The sequence below is a fragment of the Cetorhinus maximus genome, chromosome 6, assembly GCF_964194155.1.
Source record: "Cetorhinus maximus chromosome 6, sCetMax3.hap1.1, whole genome shotgun sequence".
Classification (NCBI taxonomy): Eukaryota; Metazoa; Chordata; class Chondrichthyes; order Lamniformes; family Cetorhinidae; genus Cetorhinus; species Cetorhinus maximus.
In genome coordinates, this window is record NC_135884.1 from 18,829,507 (window position 1) to 18,850,885 (window position 21,379).

Below are 21,379 nucleotides of genomic sequence, written 5' to 3' on the forward strand. Positions count from 1 at the left end.
CCAGGCAAAGAAACATGATACCCTGAACAAGTCGAATTCAAAGTGAGTTTTCTTAACTTCAGTCCTTTGAAGACAGCAGCTTGAGGCATAGATGCTGAAGGCTTTTCACATTAAGATCATAAAATGCCTATCCTTACAAACAGTCTTGCCTTTATACATATTTTCCTCTTTGAATGCAAATACCCATTGTTTCACTATGTCTTTGGACTTTACCTTCCTGATAATAAAAACCTCTCAGAGCACTGAGTTTTACCAATAATCTTTGGGAAAAATAAATACGCTATTTCTAAACTTCACCTGGCTAGGTGACACATTTCACCCCTCTGAAAACAATCTAGTCTGGTTTATTTCAAAATGCAAATGCTCCCTTGACACCTATGTTTCTAAACTTTCCCATGTTTACCTAATTAACATTTAAAACCTAACCTCTCTTACATCAAAGCACCCAGACTAGCTGCCGCTAATCCAATTAAGTCTCACACACAGACACACACACACACATATATATATATAGACACATCCCACTATTAAACTATTTTACAATAAATTCCAATAACATGGAAATTATTATACCTTTGGACACTAAAATAGGTATTATGGTCCTTTCAGCCTCTAAGCATCTGTATCTAAATTTCTTGGAAAGTCATGACAATTAAAAGGCAGGTCTTCAACTTGAGGTTTAAAAATCCATTGCAATTGATTTGACCTGAACTTATTACTTCAATGTTCAGGTACTTGTTTCTGCAAATACTGACAGGGCAAGCAAGTTATGTGTGTACCTACTGGCAGCTGGATGTGATTCCAGTTGTGAAGGTGTTACTTAAATTTGAATCTACTGTTTTGTAAGCTTAAGGAAGGAGTTGTTATCTTTGGAGGCAGCGCAGCATAAGTTTACCAGATCGATACCTGTAATCCCAAGCGTTAAATTATGAGGAGAGATTATATAAACTAGGATTATATTCCTTGGAATTTGGAAGGTAAAGGAGTGATATGATTGACATTTTTGAGATATTAATGGAACTGATAGGGTAAATAGAAACTATTTGGTGAGTCAACGACTTGGGGTATGTAGCCTAAAAATTGGAACCAGGGCTGGATTGTACTTGTCCTCACTTGGTGGTGGGGGGAGGGGGTGCACAGAAAATAGGTCGGGTGGCTAGCCCACTATATTCACACCCACCCCTGTTCATGCCCACCCCCGAGCTTACCTCTATAATATGCTAGGTGGTGGGTTCTGAAATTGGCAATCCGCTTGCCATATGTACATAAATAATTAATAGTCATTTAGGCTTGTTAATAGTGACCTGAATAAAATGTTGTCCAAGTAACAGTTGGTGTGGACAGTTATGCGGGAGCTGGCAGGCCATTTTTAAAGGCCTATATGAGAAGTGATGGGAAGGAAGGGGGTGGCAGAACATTCAGGGAGCACCCTGTGTGCATCGGCAGGGCATTGCCCCTGAGGTGTCACCACCCTCCGCCTGCCTGACTGGACCTGGCCTCCCTACCCCCTGTTCCCACCCGCTCCTGGACTCTGGAAGCTCTCCCTGCCCTAAAGCTGTTGGACTTACCTTCTCAGAACATCCATGATCTTTCTTGAGCCTTCTTCCTGTAGTACCAGCAGTGCCCATTACTCAACCCTGGTCCTGCTGGGACTGATGGACCTGCTGCTCAATCAGATTAGCCATCAACTTCTGAGGGCGGGACTTCCTCCCGAGTGAGGGGCAGAAGTCCCACTATTCACCAATTTAGTCCACCTGCAGCATGTAATGGCTACAAAATGGGCTGGTACGTAGTGATTCAGCTTCCAAGATGACTTTTGGGTGGGTGGGGGTGTGGTGGCGAGCAGTCTAACTCCCACACAAAATGCAGCCTCCAGACTTTTCAAGAATGAAGTTTAGAAATAATTTTACATGCAAAGGACAGTAGAAGTTTGGCAATTGATGCTAGATCAATTGTTGATTTTTAAATCTGAAATTGATAGATTGTGATAACAAAGTATTAAAGAATATGAGGTAAAGGTAGCTAAATGAAGTTAGGCCACATATCAGCCATTATTGGCAGATCCATTATTGGCAGAACAGGCTTGAGGAACTTAATGACTTCCTGTTCCTATGTTCCTGTTGTTTAAATGAGTAGTAGAGCTATAGAGTTACACAATGCGAACTAAGTGAATGAAGCGTACCGACATTGAAACTCTTCTCAATTTCTATGTTTATCCTTCATAATAAATGGACTCAATGACAATTCTTATGGCCATCTGTAATATTTTGCAGTTTCTGGAATTCATGACCATCCAACTAGCTTTCTGGATTAAAACAATCACCAAGGTGAAGGATAGAACTGGAACCCATCTTTACACACTTTGCTTGTAACTCTGTAAACAAGACTTACACCTCCTACCAACCACAATTTTAGTATATCTATTTATAAGGGTCTCAAGTGAATACCAGTTAATGTCCACAGTCTGCATCGAATTAAGTACAATTAATACACGATTAACAGAGAAGCAAACTTTAGAAGACATAAGTCAGTTAAAAATAGGTGTGTCAAGTGGGATTGCAGTTAAAAATATAGCACATTTAGGGGCTGGGGATGTACATGAGGGCAGATAGAAGAGAGACTAATCAGAAGACTGGTGAAGGAAAATAAAAACAAAAGGGTACTGTGCTTTATGGTTATGTTAGGCTGCAGCATTTTCATGCAAGCATGCAGTGCATTAGAAATAAAGCTGGGGAATAGGGCATTAATTATAATGGAGCAATGTAATGTAGCATAGGTGAAAATTATTTAAAGGATTTATAGATGGAGTCTGCATTGAATTCTGAAAAAGAAAGAACCTGGGGATTAGATAAGACTAGTACATAATGGAAAAGAAATCAAGGTACAATTTGTAGGCAATCTAGAGGCTTACAGTTGTAACTAGGGTGTCGTGTAGAGGATTGCAGCTGTGCTAAGGTAGTATGGGTTAAGACAAAATGGGGTGGGGTTCTGTGAAAGTGTCCAGGATAGTTTCAGGAATTTCAGGGAAACATGCTTTAAGCATTTGTCTGCCCAAATCTCCTGTGTAATTTCGGGGCTGATTGTTAGCACCATTACAGATTTGTTAGAAGTAGAGTGCAGTGGAAAACAGTAAGTTATAATGGCAAATGCCCAAATGTGTTAACTTCTTTCACCCACTGGATGGCAGAATCATGTAGCTCCTTAATATGTTTTCAGGAAGACGGGTATTTCTGGTTAAATGATATCCTGCATTCATTGCTCTGTGTATAACACAGAATCAGAGTAATTTATGGCACAGGAGGAGGCCATTCAGCCAATTCAGTCCATGCTGGCTCCCCACAGAACAATCCAGTCAGACTCACTCTTCTGCTCAATCTCCCGGGTGCTGCAAGTTTGTTTTCTTCAAGTGTGCATTGGTCAGCCTGACTGAGCCTTAGGTTTTGTTAAAAGGCAGGAATCCTGTTCTGGAACTAGTTTATTCAGAGGCAAGAGATAATTTATTAAGAAACAGGCAGAAAAACGAAGGGAGCTTTTAATATGTTTGCAAATCTTTCATCCAGTCCAAAATTAGAAAGAAGCATTGTGTGAGTTCTAAAATTCTCTTCTTAGTAAAACAATCTTCTGGATTAAAAAAAAATTATGTACTGTTTAAAACCTATTGCTGTGTTTTCACCCCGATCTGAATTTTCTTCTTCCCTGCTGGTGACCCTTCCCCTGGCGGCCAAATGTAAATTCTGGCAGGAAGCAGTTCCCAGCAAGCCACTACATTTTCCTGTTTACCATTGCTTTCTCTGCTGACCCAAGGGATTGCCGGGAGAAGGATGGTGATAATCACACTGGGAGCATCTAGTAATCACTGGATGAAGAGAGAAGGACTTGTAGTTGGCACCCCTACCTCCATATAGGCCTAACAATAAAATCTTTAAGGCCTTGGAGTCAGCTCTCTTCTATAGAGTTTCTCCTCTAAATCTCCTCCCACTCTTCAGGTGATGTTCATGCTGCAACACTACTGGAATTTTTCATCCTTGCAGCAGCTGGCTCCCTCTTGGTGATAGGGATTGCAACAGGATTATATGCTGCATTTTTTATGAGCTTCAGCCAAAGAAAACAGGCCAGATTATGGTGGATAGACGTCCTACCAATGACAAGGAGAAAATTTAGGCCCAAAAAACATAAATTTTCCCATCTTTTCCACCAGTATCTCACTATTTCAGGCAGGTTAGCAGAGGAAAATTATGAAGTCAGCTGATAATGTTGGAACATTTATATCAGATAGCTTACTCAGAAACAGGCAAAATGTATTCCAGAGTGTTATTACCTTAAGGGTAATATTTTAATGAGAAAATGGAGGCTATATCATGTTTCAGCAAATGAAAGCTGAAGGGAGGTGCATCAGGTTGTTATCCCAGTTGGTTATAGAAATGAAATTCTGAGGATAGCTCATGAAATTTCCATGAAGGGACATTTAGGAATTAGACATAGGCAAAGATACAAATATAATGGATTGCATAGGGATGTAGTCAAATTCTGTAGAATATGTCACACATGTCAGGTGATAGGAAAGCCACAAGCAGTGATTAACTGGTACCTTTAATTCCAATTCCAGCATTTGAAGAACCTTTTACTAGAGTCATGATTGATTCTGTAGGACCCCTCCCTAAGACTAAAAGTGGAAATCAATATTTATTGTCTAACAGATTTCCTGAAGAAATACCTTTTAGAAAAATTACAACAAAGAAGATTGTTGGAGAGTTAACTAAATTTTTTACAAGATATGGTTTACCTAACGAAATACAATCAGATCAAGGTTCAAATTTTATGTCACAGCTGTTTAAGGAAGTAATGAACAGTTTGGGGATAAAACAATTTAAGTCAAAAGCTTATCATCCTGAGTCACAAGAGGCTTTGGAAAGATGGCATCAAACTCTTAAAAACTATGATGAGAGCGTACAGTCAGGATTATCCACAGGATTGGTATGGAGGAATTCCATCCTTGTTATTTGCTATTAGGGATGCTCCTAATGCATAGACTGGCTTTAGTCTGTGGTCATGAGGTAAGGGGACCACTGAAATTGATTCATGAGAAATTGGTGGGTCAAAATTAAGAAACTATTCTCCTGGATTATGTATCAAAATTCAGAGAGAGAGATTAGACAGAGCATGTGAGTTGGTTAGGGAACATTTAAAGATATGACAGCAAGTGATGAAAGTGAAAGCAGACAGGAAAGCTACCGCTTAGAATTTTGTTGCTGCAGAGAAATTGCTAGTTCTGTTACCAATACTGGGTGATTCCTTAAAGGCAAGGCTTAGTGGGCCTTACAGGATTGAAAAGAAACTGAGTGAAGTAAATTATTTAATAAATACTCCAAATAGAAGAAAGAAGCAGAGGGTGTGCTTAAAAAGTACTGTGACAGGAAAGAGTACCAAAGGGAGGGGTTAGTGGTAGTAAATAAAGAGAAAGAAGTAGAAATGCAGGATTCTGCAATTGATTTTCCTCTAATCAGATTGGATAATGAAAGGGTACTTGAAAATTTAAATGTAATATTGAATTACGTTCCAGACAAGTGTCAAAGTGATTTGAGAAAACTATTGCAGTCACACAAAGCTATTTGTGGAATTTAAAGATAAAGATAAAATGTGGAAATACGTTGTGGAAAACAGATTTAGCTATACATAATGGGCAGAATATTTAGCTTGGTGGGCAGGCGAGCGCCCAACCTGGCCGAATATAAAATGACGTGTGATGATGTTGGGCAAGCGTTCCACGATATTTTGTTCTGCAGGCGGGCTGCTGACTCCAGTGCGTGTGTGCCGACAATTAAAAGACCTGTTAAGTTCATTAAAAATGTAATTAAATTCAAATTTACCCTGCTTGTCCAACCTAATGGCTGGCGGGCAGGTGAAAAGGCCAAGTGGCCTTTGCACTTTTTAGGAAACCTCATCCGTGGGTGGGATGAGGTTTCCTAAAGCAAATAAAAATCAAATAAAAATTTTACACTTGATTTAAAAACATGCCCCTGCTCATGTGACAGAGTCACATGAGGGGACTTTTTTTTATGACATTTTTATTTTCTTTAACATTGTTAAACACAGCATTTCATCTCTCTGAGGCAGCTCACAATAGAACTCAAAGACTGTGTGTCGACTATCGAAAGGTGAATGTGATGACAAAAGCAGATTCATATCCTATACAAAGGTTGGAAGATTGTCCTGAGAAAGTGGGACAATCAAAATTTATCACAAAGATTGATTTGCTGAAAGGATATTGGCAAGTACCATTATCGGAGACAGCTAAGGAGATATCGGCTTTTGCGATGCCAAATGGACTATATCAGTTTAAAGTCATGTGATTTGGTATGAAGAATGCACCTGTGACGTATAAAAGACTGATGAACAAAGTAATTGCAGGTCTCAGCAAGTGTGCTGTTTATATTGATGACTTGATATTTTTCAGTCCTACGTGGAAGGAGCATTTACAACATCTGGAAGAATTACTCGATTAAAAGAAGCTAATTTGGTGGTGAACTTGGCTAAAAGTGAATTTGCAAAAGCGCAAGTTACTTAGGCCATTGGACATAGTAAGATGGCTCCGAGAGATGTGAAAATCAAGGCTATCATGGATTTCTCTGTGCCTACAACAAAATGAGAAATTTTGAGATTTCTGGGCATGAGTGGGTTTTATCGGAAATTTGTGCCAAATTCTGGCAGTGTGGTTGCTCCACTGACCGAACTATTTAAAAAGAACAGAAGTTTCAATGGACGCATGAGTGTCAGAAGGCATTTGACAATCTGAAAACCGTATTAACTACAACACCAGTTTTGACAGTACCCAATTACACCAAGCAATTTAAGTTGGCCATTGACACAAGCGTCAATGCAAGGCATCAGGGCCGTACTGTTACAAGAGGATGACACTGGAATTGAAAAACCGATAGGGTATTTTTCACAGTAGTTGAATGTACAACAGAGAAGATATTCAATGATCGAAAAAGAGACTTTATGTTTGGTGTTAGCATTGCAGCATTTTGAAATTCATATGAGAATGTCAAGAATTTGTCACAAACAATTGTTTATATAGACCACAATCCTTTAAAGTTTCTGGACAAATTTCAAGACAGAAGTGCAAGGCTATTCAGATGGAATTTATTACTGCAATCATTTAATCTACTGATTATACATGTTGCTGGATAAGACAATCTGTTTGCAGATGCTTTATCAAGAGTTTGAAGCTTAAAGGGAAAATTGGACATTTAAAAACCTGTACTCCGAATTGGAATGATTTCCACTGATGCAAAGGATTTGGATATATATTGTTATGTTAATGCATGCATCTGGTAATGTAATACTGTAAGCATATAGATAAGCATTGGGATAGTATAAGGTGGGTTAATAAAAATGAAGCTGCCTTTTTAAATTATGCCTCATTTTTCAATATGGAGTGGGATATCAAGAAGATATAATAATTCTCAATGTTATTGGAATTTATTGCAAAATAGAGTGATAGTGGGATGTGATTATATGTGTGTGTGTGAGAGAGAGTGACTTAATTGAATTAGTCTGGGTGCTTTGATCTAAGAAGAGAAGTTAGGCTTGAAATGTTATTAGATAAGCATGGGGAAGTTTAGAAACATAGATGTCAAGGGAACACTTGCATTTTGAAATAAACCAGACTAGATTGTTTTCAAAGTAGGGGTGAAATGTGTCACCTAGCTAGGTGAAGTTTAGAAGCAGTGTGTTTATTTTTCCCAAAGATTACTGGTAAAACGTAGTGCTGTGAGAAGGTTTTATTATCAAGGAGATAAAGAGCAAAGACATAGTGAAACAATGGGTATTTGCATTCGAAGGGGAAAATATGTATAAAGGAGCAAAGATCTTTTTAAGATCTTACAAGTGTGTGAAAAGCCTATGCCTCAAGCTGTTGTCTTCAAAGGACTGAAGTTAAGGAAACTCACATGGAATTCGTCTTGTTCAGGGTATCATGTTTCTTTACCTGGGTCTTTTAAAATCTACGGGCAGAAATTTTCGCTCAGCGACCGGGCGCACGCCTGACCTGCTCGAGCATGAAATGACACATGTTGACATCGGCCAATTGTGCTGATGTCAACGCGCAGTCGCGTGATAGCTCAGTTGGCAGGCGTGCGCTGGAGCCGGCAGTGCACCCGCTGACAATTAAAAGGCCTGTTAAGGACATTAAGTAATCAATTAACTTAAATTTTTTATTCCCGGTCCAACCTAACGGTTGGCAGGGTTGGCGGGCAGGTGAAAAGGCCCAGTGGACTTTGCATTTTTTATGAAACCTCATCCACGGGCAGTATGAGATTTCCAAAAGCAAATAAAATTAAAATAAAAACTTTAATTTTTCATTAATAACATGTCCCTGAATGAGGGGACATATTTCATTACATTTAAAAAAATTTTTTTTCCATATCTCTTCACATCTCTGAGGCAGCTCTGTGTCTCAGGGTGATTATGAAGCATGCACTCATGCGCATGCACGAACGTCGCGCTTGCCCAGCTTGTACTCCTCCCTGCCGCCCACACAGGCAGTACTGAGCACTGTCGCTCGTGTTTCACTCTGGGTGGGCCTTAATTGGCCCATCAGCGTGAAATAGCCTTCCGACCCCCCGCCCCCCCACCACCACCCCCTCCCCCGGGACCCGATCGAGGGCAAGTGGTTGGCTTCCTGACTGCCCCCGCCAACCCCGGCTGACATGGGTGAAATTTTGCCTTATGTGTCTTATTGTTGCCTTAACGAAAGTGTAACTGGGAGTTAGATTGATTGGGGGATTTGGGAGTTATCATAGTAGTAATTTGTAGAACTATATATCTATTTAAAATCACTTCTCTTATTAATAAATGTTTAATCTAGTTTTATAAAAACCTATAAGACTTGGTGGTCTTATTACTATGGAATTCAAGGCACTCATCTCTAAATTTATACAAATTAAAAAGTAGTAGTGACAGCTGTTTCAAATTTCCCTCTGGGATTTGAACGGGTCTGCATTTACCATCGGCTGTGTCATAACAGCCAAAAGCCTAATGGAAGGACCACCATAGAATCTTACCTTGGAGGATAGCTGGAACACTGAGGAGAATTAAAGTGAGTTCTGGAGGGCTGTGGCATACTTTTGGGTTGGTCCCAGGAAGAGTGAATGAACCTTCAAGATTTCATAAAGTAAGGGAACTCTTACCTCATATCATATCTCTTCATTCCCTGAGGCAGCTCTGTGCCTCAGGGAGATTATGAAGCATGCACTCATGTGCATGCATGAACATCGCACTCACCCAGCTCGCACACCTCCCCCCCCCCCCCCCCGCCCACATAGGCAGTGCTGAGCGCTGTCGCTCGTGTTTCACGCTGGGTGGGCCTTAATTGGCCCACCAGCGTGAAATTGCCTTCCGGCCCCGATTGCGGGCAGTGGTTGGCTTCCTGAACGGAAATGTAAGTAAAACATAGAACTGAGTTTATAGCATAAGTCTTTATGAGCTATAACGTTAAGCTCGTGGTGTTAGCTTTGTTTAATTTCTCTTTAAATACAATAAAGTTTGTTTTTGTTTAAAAACGTAAAATCTTGTGGCATAGTTTTGTCGGGTAATTGCAGGGTGTTCTGATTTCTTCTTTAAATGTTAACAGTCCCTAACAGGATTGTAACAGTACTTATCTGCAAACTAAGAATTGCAGATAGCGTACTGTCAGATGTAGGGTTGTATACTGTGGTTAGACGTATTTCTGTAGGATTTATTACAAGACCTCCCACCTTCAACAGGTCTACATAGTCAAAAGCCAATTTTCCTACTTCCAATATTTTGATAATTAATAAACAAACTTATTCAAAGAATATGAGCAAAACAATTTTTAATGCCCCCCTTTTTCCCTTCCGGTGCTCATAACAGTGTCCAGGAGATTAATCCTCAATTGAGGTTGACTCCAGGTGAATCCTGGAGGGTTGGAAACCCTAGTTGGATGAAGAAGCAAATGTCCTTTGCCTACTGTAATGTCTGTGACAAATCTCTCCACAACACAACAGCAACACAAAGGACTTGGCAGGATATGTTATTTGTGTCATATATTTATTCTCCCCTCTCCATACTCTGTGTTTACAGTATCATTTTCCTGATATATAAAATATTCAGATATTTTCCTGCACAGATATTTTCCTATTATAGAAATGAAAGTTGTTGTATTTGGAAACTTGTTTGAAGTTACTTTGATTATTGCGCATTAACAGTTAAACTGGTTTTTCAACCCACTGCGCATTGCTGAATCATACAGTTCCTCATGATAAGTGAACTTTCACATTTTGGAATAACTACTTTAGGATATATGAACATGTGCACATATATTTTTCACAAGAGCCTTTGTGCTACTTTTAAATATTTTCCCCAGTTAGTCTAATGAACCATAAAATTTCCTCTCATGTCCTCTCCAGCCTTATCTTGTCCACGAGACCCATCTCCTGCTCACTCCACCCTTTTGCCAGTAAAATGTTGACCACTTAATTTCCCTTTCTGACTCCCATATTAGCTGATATTGTTAATGGTTCTCTCTCTTCAGGTTCTGTCCCTTTCTCTCCCAAATCTGCCATCATCATCCATCTCAAAGAACCTTTCCTCTCCACAGTTCTCATCACTTCCCAAATCTGTGCCCATCTTTCCCAGAACTCCATGTCTGAACCCCTCTATCAGTTTCTGCCCCTGCCACAATACTGAAATGGCTCTCAAAGTTAGAAATTAAATCCTATGTGACTGTGACAAAGGTAAGTTATCCCTCCTCTTTTTCAACCAGTCTGCAGCCTTTGACATGGTTGACCACACCATCCTTCTCCAACACCTTTCCACCCTCATCCATTTGGGTGGGACTGCACCCTCCTGGCTCTGTTCTTAACTGTCAAATCATAGCCAGAGAATACCTGCAGTGGTTTCTCATCCCCTTCCCATTCCCTTATTGTTACCTCTCTTACTCCCAAGGATCTATCCTTTGCCCGTTCTATTTCTGTATACAGCCCCTCAGCGACATCATCTGAAAACTCGGTGTCTATTTCGACACAGATACTGACGGCACGCAGCTCTACCTTACTGCCACCGCTCTTTATTCCTCCACTGTCTCTATATTGTCAGATTGCTTGTCTACCATCTAATTATGAATGAGCAGAAATTTCTTCCAACTACATATTGAGAAGGGCAAAGTCAAAATCTTTGGTTCCCGCAACAAGAGCTTAATGGAAATTGTTTAAAAATCCCCTGATGTTGACAATTTCACACTGTATAAAATTTCCTTGTATCACAATGAATTATAATTCATATTTGGGTTCAGATCATCCAAGGTTCAATTGAAATGAATTTAAAGTCCAAAAAATGTCAGAAATACACCTCCTTCACTATTTGGATACGGATTTCCCTTCCCTTACTGACTAAGTTATCAGCTAACTTAGACATCGACACCATCTCACTTCCACCAGGAAAACTGAACAAATCACAACAATCATGATCATGGTGTAACTCAAAGAATTATAGAAATGGTACCCCACACCCTGCCAGTCTGCCCCGGTTCTGTCAGTTACCGGCATCAGTCCACAAAATGCTTACTGTGAATTCTGAGATAGCATTGACAAAATCAAAAGGAATTAAACACCAAAGTGGCTCTTTGCACATCTATGTGCTTTTCTTTTGAGGAATTAACCTTTTTAAAAACAAACAAAAACAACTTGTATTCATAGAGTACCTTTGACACAATAAAATGTGCTTCACAGGAATGTTATAAAGCAAAAGCTTGGCACAGAGCTACGTAGGGCAATATTAGGGCAGATGACCAAAAGCTTGGAGTGTCTTAAAGGGAGAAAGAGAGACAGAGAAGTGGAGAGGTTTAGGGAGGGCATTCCAGAGCTAAGGGCCTTGACAGCTGAAGTCACAGCTATACCAATGATAGAGCGTTTAAAATCAGGTTACTCAAAAGGCCAGAATTGATGGAGCACAGATATCTCGCAGGGCTGTGCGACTGGAGGAATTACAGAGATAGGGTGAGGCCATAAAGGGTTTGGTGTTTGGTGATTGGGATTGGTGGGACTGGTGGAAAGTTGGTGTTAATTCCTTTTGATTTTGTCAATTTGTCATTTTGACTGTGCTTGTGGACTGATGCTGGTAACTGACAGAGAGAAGCGGGGCAGACTGGCAGGGTGTGGGGCACTATTTCTATAATTCTTTGAGTCACACCATGATCATGATTGTTGTGATTTGTTCAGTTTTCCTGGTGGAAGCAAGATGGTGCTAAGTTAGCTGATAATTTAGTCAGTAAGGGAAGGGAAATCTGTATCCAAATAGTGAAGGAGGTGCCTGTATTTCTGACATTTTTAGGACTTTAAATTCATTTCAATTGTACCTTGGATGATCTGAGCCCAAATATGAATTATAATTCATTTTGATACGAGGAAATTTTATACAGTATGAAATTGTCAACATCAGGGGATTTTAAAACAATTTCCATTAAGCTCTGAGAATGCAAAAATTTGCAGGGTGTCTTGGACATTCTGCCTTTTGAGGCTTAGATGCAAATCCAGCCTAAATTGATCAGACAAAATTCTGTATTATCTGTAGGGTCCTAAGCAAAATGGATTTACATATTCGGAATCCAAATTCTACAGGGAAAAAGCCTTGACCTTAATTTGCATTAATCTATTTTTCTTGTTCTGGGATTTTGTCATTCAAGAACTTCCTGAAAGGTTATTGCTCATCATAGTTTGAACACAGGCTCAAAGAGATTTATCACCTCTTCAGTGGTGCTAATGTGACACTGTAGCATCTGATACAAAGTGATGCAATGTTCGGTGAGTGGGTTTGATTTCACCTTGGGCAGGACAGGGCTCTATTGCAGCCATTGTTTCATAAAGGGAGGCTTTTCAGGCATTTTCTTTAGACAAGTGGCTAGAAACAGCCTGTTTTACTAGGCCTGCCTCAGTTCTGCTGGTTATCCTTGGGCCGGTAAACATGTTATTCTAACAAGATGTGCCATGAGTGCCAGCCTGGCTGAAGCTCAATATCAGAGCAGCTTTACTTTGTTCATAATACAGTGATTCATTGTAATTCTTCACCAGTTAAAATATTTTTCTAATTTCTTCAGGGTGGGAGAAAGATTGAAGTCTACAGCTTGAAGATCGATTCCAAAATTACATCTCGATTCGCTCACAATGTGATAACAAGCTGAGTGGTAAACAGGGCAACTCAGTCCAAGGAAGCCCTCTTTGAAGTTGAACTGCCCAAAACAGCTTTCATTACCAACTTTACCATGTGTGTATCTGCTACAATTACCTAACAAACTACCAAATTGAGGTTAAAATGGACACACTCCCTTACCTCATTTTTATTTTATATTACTAGTGACTTCTCTCTTTTAGTCACTTATTGATCCCTGGCCATTTTTTATAATATGATGGCAGGCTCTTGCCAGCTCTCACAAATCTTAATGACTTTGCCATTTATCATATACTTTTGGCTGTAGCCTCCACCACATATAATCGGTGCGATTTTGCTAAGACAATTTTCCCATTATATGTGGTGCAATGTAAAACCGCCAGAATGAAGCTGCTTGAATTCTCCACTTTCTGACTGCCTTGTGTAGCTGTTAACAGTGCCAACAACCGATTGAAGCTTCCTGAAATCTCCATCAACTATTCACACTATTAATAATTACATGAGTCAGTCAGAAAGTGGAGCTTTTAAGCACATTGGAGACTTGACTTTACCTGAAATCAGCAGCACTTTTAAATCAGTAAGCACTGAGCTGCACAAAATAGCCAAAGCATTTAACGCATTTTAATTGTAATTGACATCTCTGGTGATGCCAAATGGTTAATGCCATTATAGATGGCTATCTGTAGTGAGCATGGACAAAGCACTTGGTGGGCAATGTACATAGCAAGTGTACTTGTGTGATTTCTAATTATGTTTTTTTGGAATTGTAGAATGATGCAACTAGCCTTTGCAAGCAGTGGTGTAATGCACTCCTTTTATTTTCACATTTTTTCAGTCAGGCAGTTTTAGAAACAAGGTACAGCCCAAACTGATGACCAGTGCAATCTTAAATAGGAGCTGCTTCACTTACAGCTTGTAAATTGAGAAATGAAAAGTGGAGATTTCTTTTTTAATTTCTGAGTTTGCAAGGTGATTTGTGCTTGAGGTTAGAGTTAGAATGGAGGCAGATTATACTTAATACTAGCTAGTTAATGGTTATAATTAATCCCTATATGTAAGCATTACAGTGTCACGAATTGTAAATAGCGAGCTACTTTTTTGTTCTCTGGTCACAGTGACATACTCAAGTGGCCCCTGTACACATATTTGTTAAGCATTTGTTTGGCCATTTGCATTTCTGTGCATGATCTGGCCTCTATTTTGATCCACAGTTAAACAAGTGCACCAGATGGCTCACATTCTAGCTTGCAATTTTGCTGATTTAAGCTAAATTCATTTTTGCATAGCCCCAGAAGTAGCAGGCATACATAATTGAGAGATAAAAATAAGACATATTGGACACTCCTTTAAGCCCACCTCCATGATCAACCTGAACTAATATCTCCTTATGTGGCTCAGCATCAAATTTTGTTCAACAACACTCGAGTGAAGTGCTTTGGGATATATTACAATGTTAAAGATGCTATATAAATGGTAGTTCTTATTGTTGAAAATGCACAACAAGTTTTTAAAAAATCTGAAGCTGGAAGTTAATTCAGATAAAAATTTTTAAAAATATACACTATATCTGTAGAAACTGTTGGAAAAATACTGTAAGTCAATCATAATCGTTGGCTAGGACAGACAAGTGAATGTTTGGGAATGGGCCCCTTCATCGGTGCTGAAAAATGAATAGTTAAATAAGATCAAAAGGAAAGGAAAAAACTTACTTAAGAAAGGATAATGAGTGAAATTCCTTGTAATGTGCTTAAAAAGAACAACTTACATAAAAATAAAATATTGTGGATGCTAAAACTCTGAAATAAAAGCCAAAAATGTGGCAAATACTTAAAAGTCAAGCAGTATCTACGGAGAGACAAACAATGTTCATATTCAGTTTGATGACCTTTTATCAGATCAACAACTTACCTTTATATAACACACTTAACATAAAACCTCCAAGCTACTTAACAACAAATGCTTCCACTTATATCATTATATCTTTATCTGATGTCCTTTAGGGAAGGAAATCTGCTGTCCTTACCTGGTCTGACCTTCATGTGCATCTAAACCCACAGCAAGTTGCTCTCTGAAATGGGCAGCCACTCAGTTGTACCGAACCGCCACAGAAAATAAAATGAAGCAGATGGACGACGTGGTATTGGTAAATGCACACCCTGCTCAGCCAACCCTGCAAAGCCCCCCTCACTAACATCTGAGGAGTTGTGCCAAAATTGGGAGAGTTGTCCCACAGACCAGTCACACTCTCAGATCATGCCTTTCAGCCAGTGTCCCAAACTCCTCCATCATCATCCCTGAGTATTAACTGCCCCAACAGATCCAGACTGGACACATCCACCAGAAGTGACAGCAGAGCACGGTGGTATATAGTCAGGAGGAAGTGAGCCTGAGAGTCCTCAGCATTGGCTCCAGATCCCATGATGTCTCAGCATCAGGTAAAAATGAGAAAGATATCCTATGCTGATAACTACCTACCTCGCCCTCCCTCAGCCGATGAATCAGTACTCTCCATGTTAAACACCACTTGGAAGAAGCACTGAGTATAGCAAGGGTACAGAGTGTACTCTGGAGGGGACTCTAATGTCCATCACCAAACCTAAATCAGTAGCACTACTACTGACAAAGCTGACTGTGTCCTGAACAACATAGTTGCCAGACTGGACCTGCGGCAAGCGGTGAGCGAAGCAACATGAGGGAAAAACCTACTTAATCTTGTCCTCACCAATCTATCTGTTACAGATGCAACTGTCCATGATTGTTGGACAACCACCGCACAGTCCTTGTGGAAACAAAGTCTCATCTTCACACTGAGGACACCCTCAACCATATTGTGTGACACTACTACAGTATAAAATGGGATAGATTTAGAGCTGATCTAACAGCTCAAAACTGGGTATCCATGAGGCACTGTGTGGTTGAAAACAATTCTATTTCTGCTGATTGCCTAAGCTGTAACCTCATGACCCAGCTATATCCCTTACTCTACCAGTATCACTAAGCCAAGGGACCAAACCTAATTCAGTGAGGAGCATGGAAGAACATGCCTGGCATTGTATCAGGTGCCAACCTGTTAAAGCTACAATGCAGGATTACATGCATTGATTACATGCATGCTAAACAGCAGAAGCAGCATGTTATAGATGGAGCTAAGCGGTCCCACAACAAATGGATCAGATCAAAGTTCTGCAGACTTGCCACATACAGTCACGAATGGTGGTGGATAATTAAACAAATAATGGAAGTATCATGCCTAACACACAAAGGAAGATAGTTGTGGTTGTTGGAGGCCAATCATCTCAGCCCAAAGACATCACAGGAGAAGTTCCTCAAGGCAATGTCCTAGGCCCAACCATCTTCAGCTGCTTCATCAAAGACTTTTTGTCCATCATAAGGTCAGAATTGGGGATATTTGTTGATATTGCACAATGTTCAGTTCCATTTGCAACTCCTCAGAAACTGAATCAGTCTCTGCCCACATGCAGCAAGACCTGGACAACACTCAGACTTGGGCTGATAAATGATATTTGCACTAGGCAATGACCATTTCCAACAAGAATCTGGCCACCTTCCCCTGACATTCAACTGCATTACCATCCCTAAATCCCACAACATCAACATCCTGGGGATCATCATTGACCAGAAACTTAACTAGACCAGCTACATAAATACTGTGGCTGCAAGAGCAGGTTGGAGATGGAATTCTGAGGTGAATAGCTCACCTCCTGACTCCCCAAAGTCTGTCCATCTACAAGGCACAAGTCAAGAGTGTGATGGAATATTCTCCACTTGCCTGAGTGCAGCTTGAACAACACGCAAGAAGCTCGACACCATTCAAGATAATGGAGCCTGCTTGATTGCTGCCCCATTCACCAGCTTCAACATTTACTCCCCCCACCACTGATGCACAGTAATAGCAATGTGTCCCATTTATACGATTCACTGCAGTAACTCGCCAAGATTCCTTTGATGTAACCTTCCAAACCTGCAACCGGCAGCAGGTATATGGGAACACCAGTTCCTGCACGTTCTGCTCCAAGTCACACACCATCCTCACTTGAAAATATATTTACATTCCTTCGCTGTTGTTGGGTCAAAATCCTGTCACCCCCTTCTTAACAGTAGTATTGGTGTATCTGTATCACATGGACTGCAGTAGTTCAAGAAGACTGCTCACCACGACCTTTTCAAGGACACCTGGGGATAGGCAATAACCGCTGTCTTACCAGCCATGCTGACATGCCACGAACAATGATTTAAAAAAGGCCAAGGATAGATCCTTGGGGAACTCCAGACGTAAAATTATGGGATTGGGAGGAGAAGCCATTGCAGATGATTCTCTGACTGTGACTTGATAGATGAGAATGGAACCAAGCTAGGATAGTTCCACTCTGCTGAGAACTGAGTATGAACCTGAGACTTTCCATGATTGGCTGTTATCTTACTGGGCTGATAATGTGGAAATGTGAGTTCAAATCCCACCATGTCAGTTTGTGAATTTAAATTCAGTTAATTAAATAAACCTAGAACAAAAAGCTAGGTTCATTAATGGTGACCATGAAACTATTGGATTGTTGCAAAAAATCCATCTGCTTCATTAATGCCTTTTAGGGAATAGGCCATTCCATTCTTCTGGCCTATATGTGACTCTAGACCCACAGTAATGTGATTAACTCTTAATTGCCCTCTGAAGTGGCCTAGCAAGCCACTCATTTATACAGGAATGGGCAATAGATGCTAGCGTTACCAATGATGCACACATCTTGTGAATGAACAAGAAAAAATATAGAGCTGGAATTGAATGAGGTACCTCAGAAAATCAGCTTCGCATGCGACTGTGTGATTTTTTTTCCCCCAACCACATCATGAGACTGCATCATGCACTATGAAGGTCATAATGCTAATGAGACTAGGACAAGAGTGCAGTTTGAGTACTGTTAACAGGCCCACTTTCTGCTGCTGCCTCTCTTAACTATGCATCATCAGAATATGCACCATCAGAAGACTATCAAGTCAGCATTTTAGAAAAAATAAATTTCCAATGCATCTGATCTTTTTCCAAATTTCCATTAAATTAATAACACTATGTAAAGCTAATGAAAATTCATTGTCATTTAGGCAAATCACTGCTACTTTCAGGGTTGAATGAAATATTATAAAAGATTGTGCTTCAGACACACTTTTGATTTGCATATTAAGTGTAAGGCACTTTGATACAATTATTGTATCACTCAAATTAGTTTTTAAAAAGATTAAAATGACTGCACAAATTAATTTCTGAGCGACTGATCCATAACTATAAACATTTTTCAGTGTATTTTTGATCTAATTTTGACCCATTTTAGTTTGGATTACTGAAGAAATGTTTTGTTTAATAATTCTAGCGCACACATTCCCAAAACCCAAATTAACATTACATATTTGCCTCACGTGAATGGAATTATGAATTAAGCCCTCCAACGTTTATTTAAAGCTGACAACCCAATCTGAAGAAACAGAACTGATGCTCATGGTATCTTTTTTAAAGGATTTGATTCTATTAAATGTAAATTGTTAAGAGATTGAATTCTCAATTGTTTGTATTGCAACATTTCAAGCATTGTGGATAAGTGTACAGAAAATACCCAGCCTAAAAACCATGCAAGTTGAATTGTTCTCCTACTGGGCCCGTTTATTCACAGAAAAATATTGTGGAAAATTAACTTCATTCCTTCTTTAACCTCTCTCCCACCTGCCCAAGCTATGGGTATGGCTAATAATGGATTTAATAGTGAGTTTAATTCTAGTTTGCTAATTCATTCTTCTGTTGCCTTCCTCTGTAATGACTATAGATGGAGTGAAGTACTCTGGAGATGTGAAGAAAAAAGAAGCTGCTCATCAACAGTACAAGGCTGCAGTTGCCAGGGGACAGACTGCAGGTTTGGTAAAGTAAGGGCTAAATTATACTCATATAATTACAAAATAATTGGCAGAGAATATTGAGTATGTGAAATACATACGGGGTGGGCGTGGTGGGGATGGGCGGTGGGCGACGTGATGTGGAAACATGGTTCATAACCCTACCCAGAGAGTTCAGGAGTGACAAGCTTTCCAGGTTGAATTATTTTCATGGTCTGTTCTCAAAGTGAAGGCACCGCTACTTGATAACTCCTTTCATTTAACTTCTACTTGTTTTCTGGTGGACAAAGAGCATCCAGAAGAAAAATGGAGAAATTTAAAATATCAGTAAACGTTGCACCAGCCAAAAAAGTTACTTTTGAAGTAACTTATGAAGAATTATTAAAGCGCAAATTGGGAAAATATGAGATGATCCTCAGAGTAAGACCTATGCAGCTTGTCAGCCATTTCCCGGTAAAATGGTTATTTAATATTTTATAACTAAAATATTTTAACTATAACTTGACATACAATAAAATTATTATTAAATTCCTTGATATTTGTGTGTTTTTTTTTAGATTGATGCCCATATTTTCAAACCAAAGGGCAATGACCTTGAACAAGCTGTGGTGAAGAATAGAACTGGGAGAAAGGTATGCAATTCTGAACTTGACAGAGGCATCTTCAACATTTCCTTTATTGGAATTTCAGAATGGAATAACTGAAATCTAAAATCAAACTCAATTTAGGCTCATATTTCCTTCAAACCAACCCTGGAGCAACAGCGAAAATGTCCTGATTGCAGTGAAACACTGTTGGGCGGAGACTTCATCATACAGTATGATGTCAATAGAGACCTGTCTAGTGGTGAAATACAGGTGATTAGATGACAATTTGAAATAGTTTCTATTTGTTCACATTGTGTAACTTTTCACCAATTGCCTCATAAATGTTATTTCAGATTTTGAATGGCTACTTTGTCCACCATTTTGCAACAGGAAGGGCTTCCACTCCATGAACGTGCAGATAGTGTGTGATCACAGGATGCTGGTTCTACAAGTCTGTGCAAGGTACCCAGGCAGCTCCCATGACTCCTACACCCTCAGACACTCCCAGGTGCTCCGGCCGGGCTTGATGGATGGCTGCTGGGTGACAAGGGCTATCCCCTCAGAAGGTGGCTCATGATGCCTGTCCGCCATCCAAGAACAGAAGCTGAGCAGTGCTACAATAGGAGCCACAGCACCACTAGGGCTGTGGTGGAGAGAGCCATTGGTCTTCTCAAGATGCGCTTCCGATGCCTGGACCATTCAGCACTCCAGTACCTCCCAGATCGTCTCTCAGTGATAGTGGTTGCATGCTGCGCTCTCAACAATCTTGTGCTGGAAAGGGGGGACGCAGTGGATGACGAAGACATTGATGCTGCGGCTGCACACAATAGGCTGAATTTTACGTCGGCGAGCGGGGGAGAGGCCTGCTTGCCGACGCATAAAATGACATGCAGTGACATCGGGGGGAACTCCCGATGTCACCGTGCCCGATTTAAATTTTCAGGAAGGCGGGAGCGCAGCAAAATCAGCTGTGTGCCTGCCGACCTATCAAGGGCCAATTGAGGCCATTGACAGGGTCAATTAAGTAATTAAAGGACCTGCCCGTCCAACCGTAAGGTTGGCAGGTAGGCCAGGAGCCCTGGCGGGAACTAGAAAAAGCATGAAACCTCATCCACAGGCAGGATGAGGTTTCATGTAGGCTTCAAAAAATTTTAATAATGATTTTGTAAAAATTATGGACATATCCCAACTCATGTGACATTGTCACATGAGGGGACATGTAAGGGAAATTTTACTTTTCTATTTTTATCTTTTTTACATTTACAGCCGATCTCCCTGAGGCTACACTTAGCCTCAGGGAGATCACAGAATCACAGAGTGCAGAAGAGGCCCTTCGGCCCATCGAGTCTGCACCGACAGATGAGAAACACCTGACTTACCTACCTAATCCCATTTACCAGCACTTGGCCCATAGCCTTGAATGTTATGACCTGCCAAGTGCTCATCCAGGTACTTTTTAAAGGATGTGAGGCAACCCGGCTCCACCACCCTCCCAGGCAGCGCATTCCAGACCGACACCACCCTCTGGGTAAAAAAGGTTTTCTTCACATCTCCCCTAAACCTCCTGCCCCTCACCTTGAACTTATGTCCCCTTGTGACTGACCCTTCAACTAAGGGGAACAGCTGCTCCCTCTCCACCCTGTCCATGCCCCTCAATCTTGTGCATCTCGATCAGGCCACCCCTCAGTCTTCCCTGCTCCAACGAAAACAAC

General features: G+C 40.4%; 2 protein-coding genes across 2 annotated transcripts in view; one reads left to right on the plus strand and one right to left on the minus strand.

Moving 5' to 3' along the window:
- Nucleotides 1-21,379, minus strand: part of LOC144681612 (uncharacterized) — an 84,771-nt gene that overhangs the window by 48,262 nt on the left and 15,130 nt on the right. The gene's annotated exons all lie outside the window — the stretch shown is intronic.
- LOC144681448 (inter-alpha-trypsin inhibitor heavy chain H3-like) lies at nt 2,865-19,953 on the plus strand. The gene is made up of 6 exons (XM_078543034.1): nt 2,865-2,881; nt 13,210-13,283; nt 19,014-19,110; nt 19,371-19,533; nt 19,638-19,712; nt 19,809-19,953. Exons 1-6 carry the CDS (start codon nt 2,865-2,867, stop codon nt 19,947-19,949), a joined length of 567 nt encoding a protein of 188 aa, XP_078399160.1. The 3' UTR covers nt 19,950-19,953.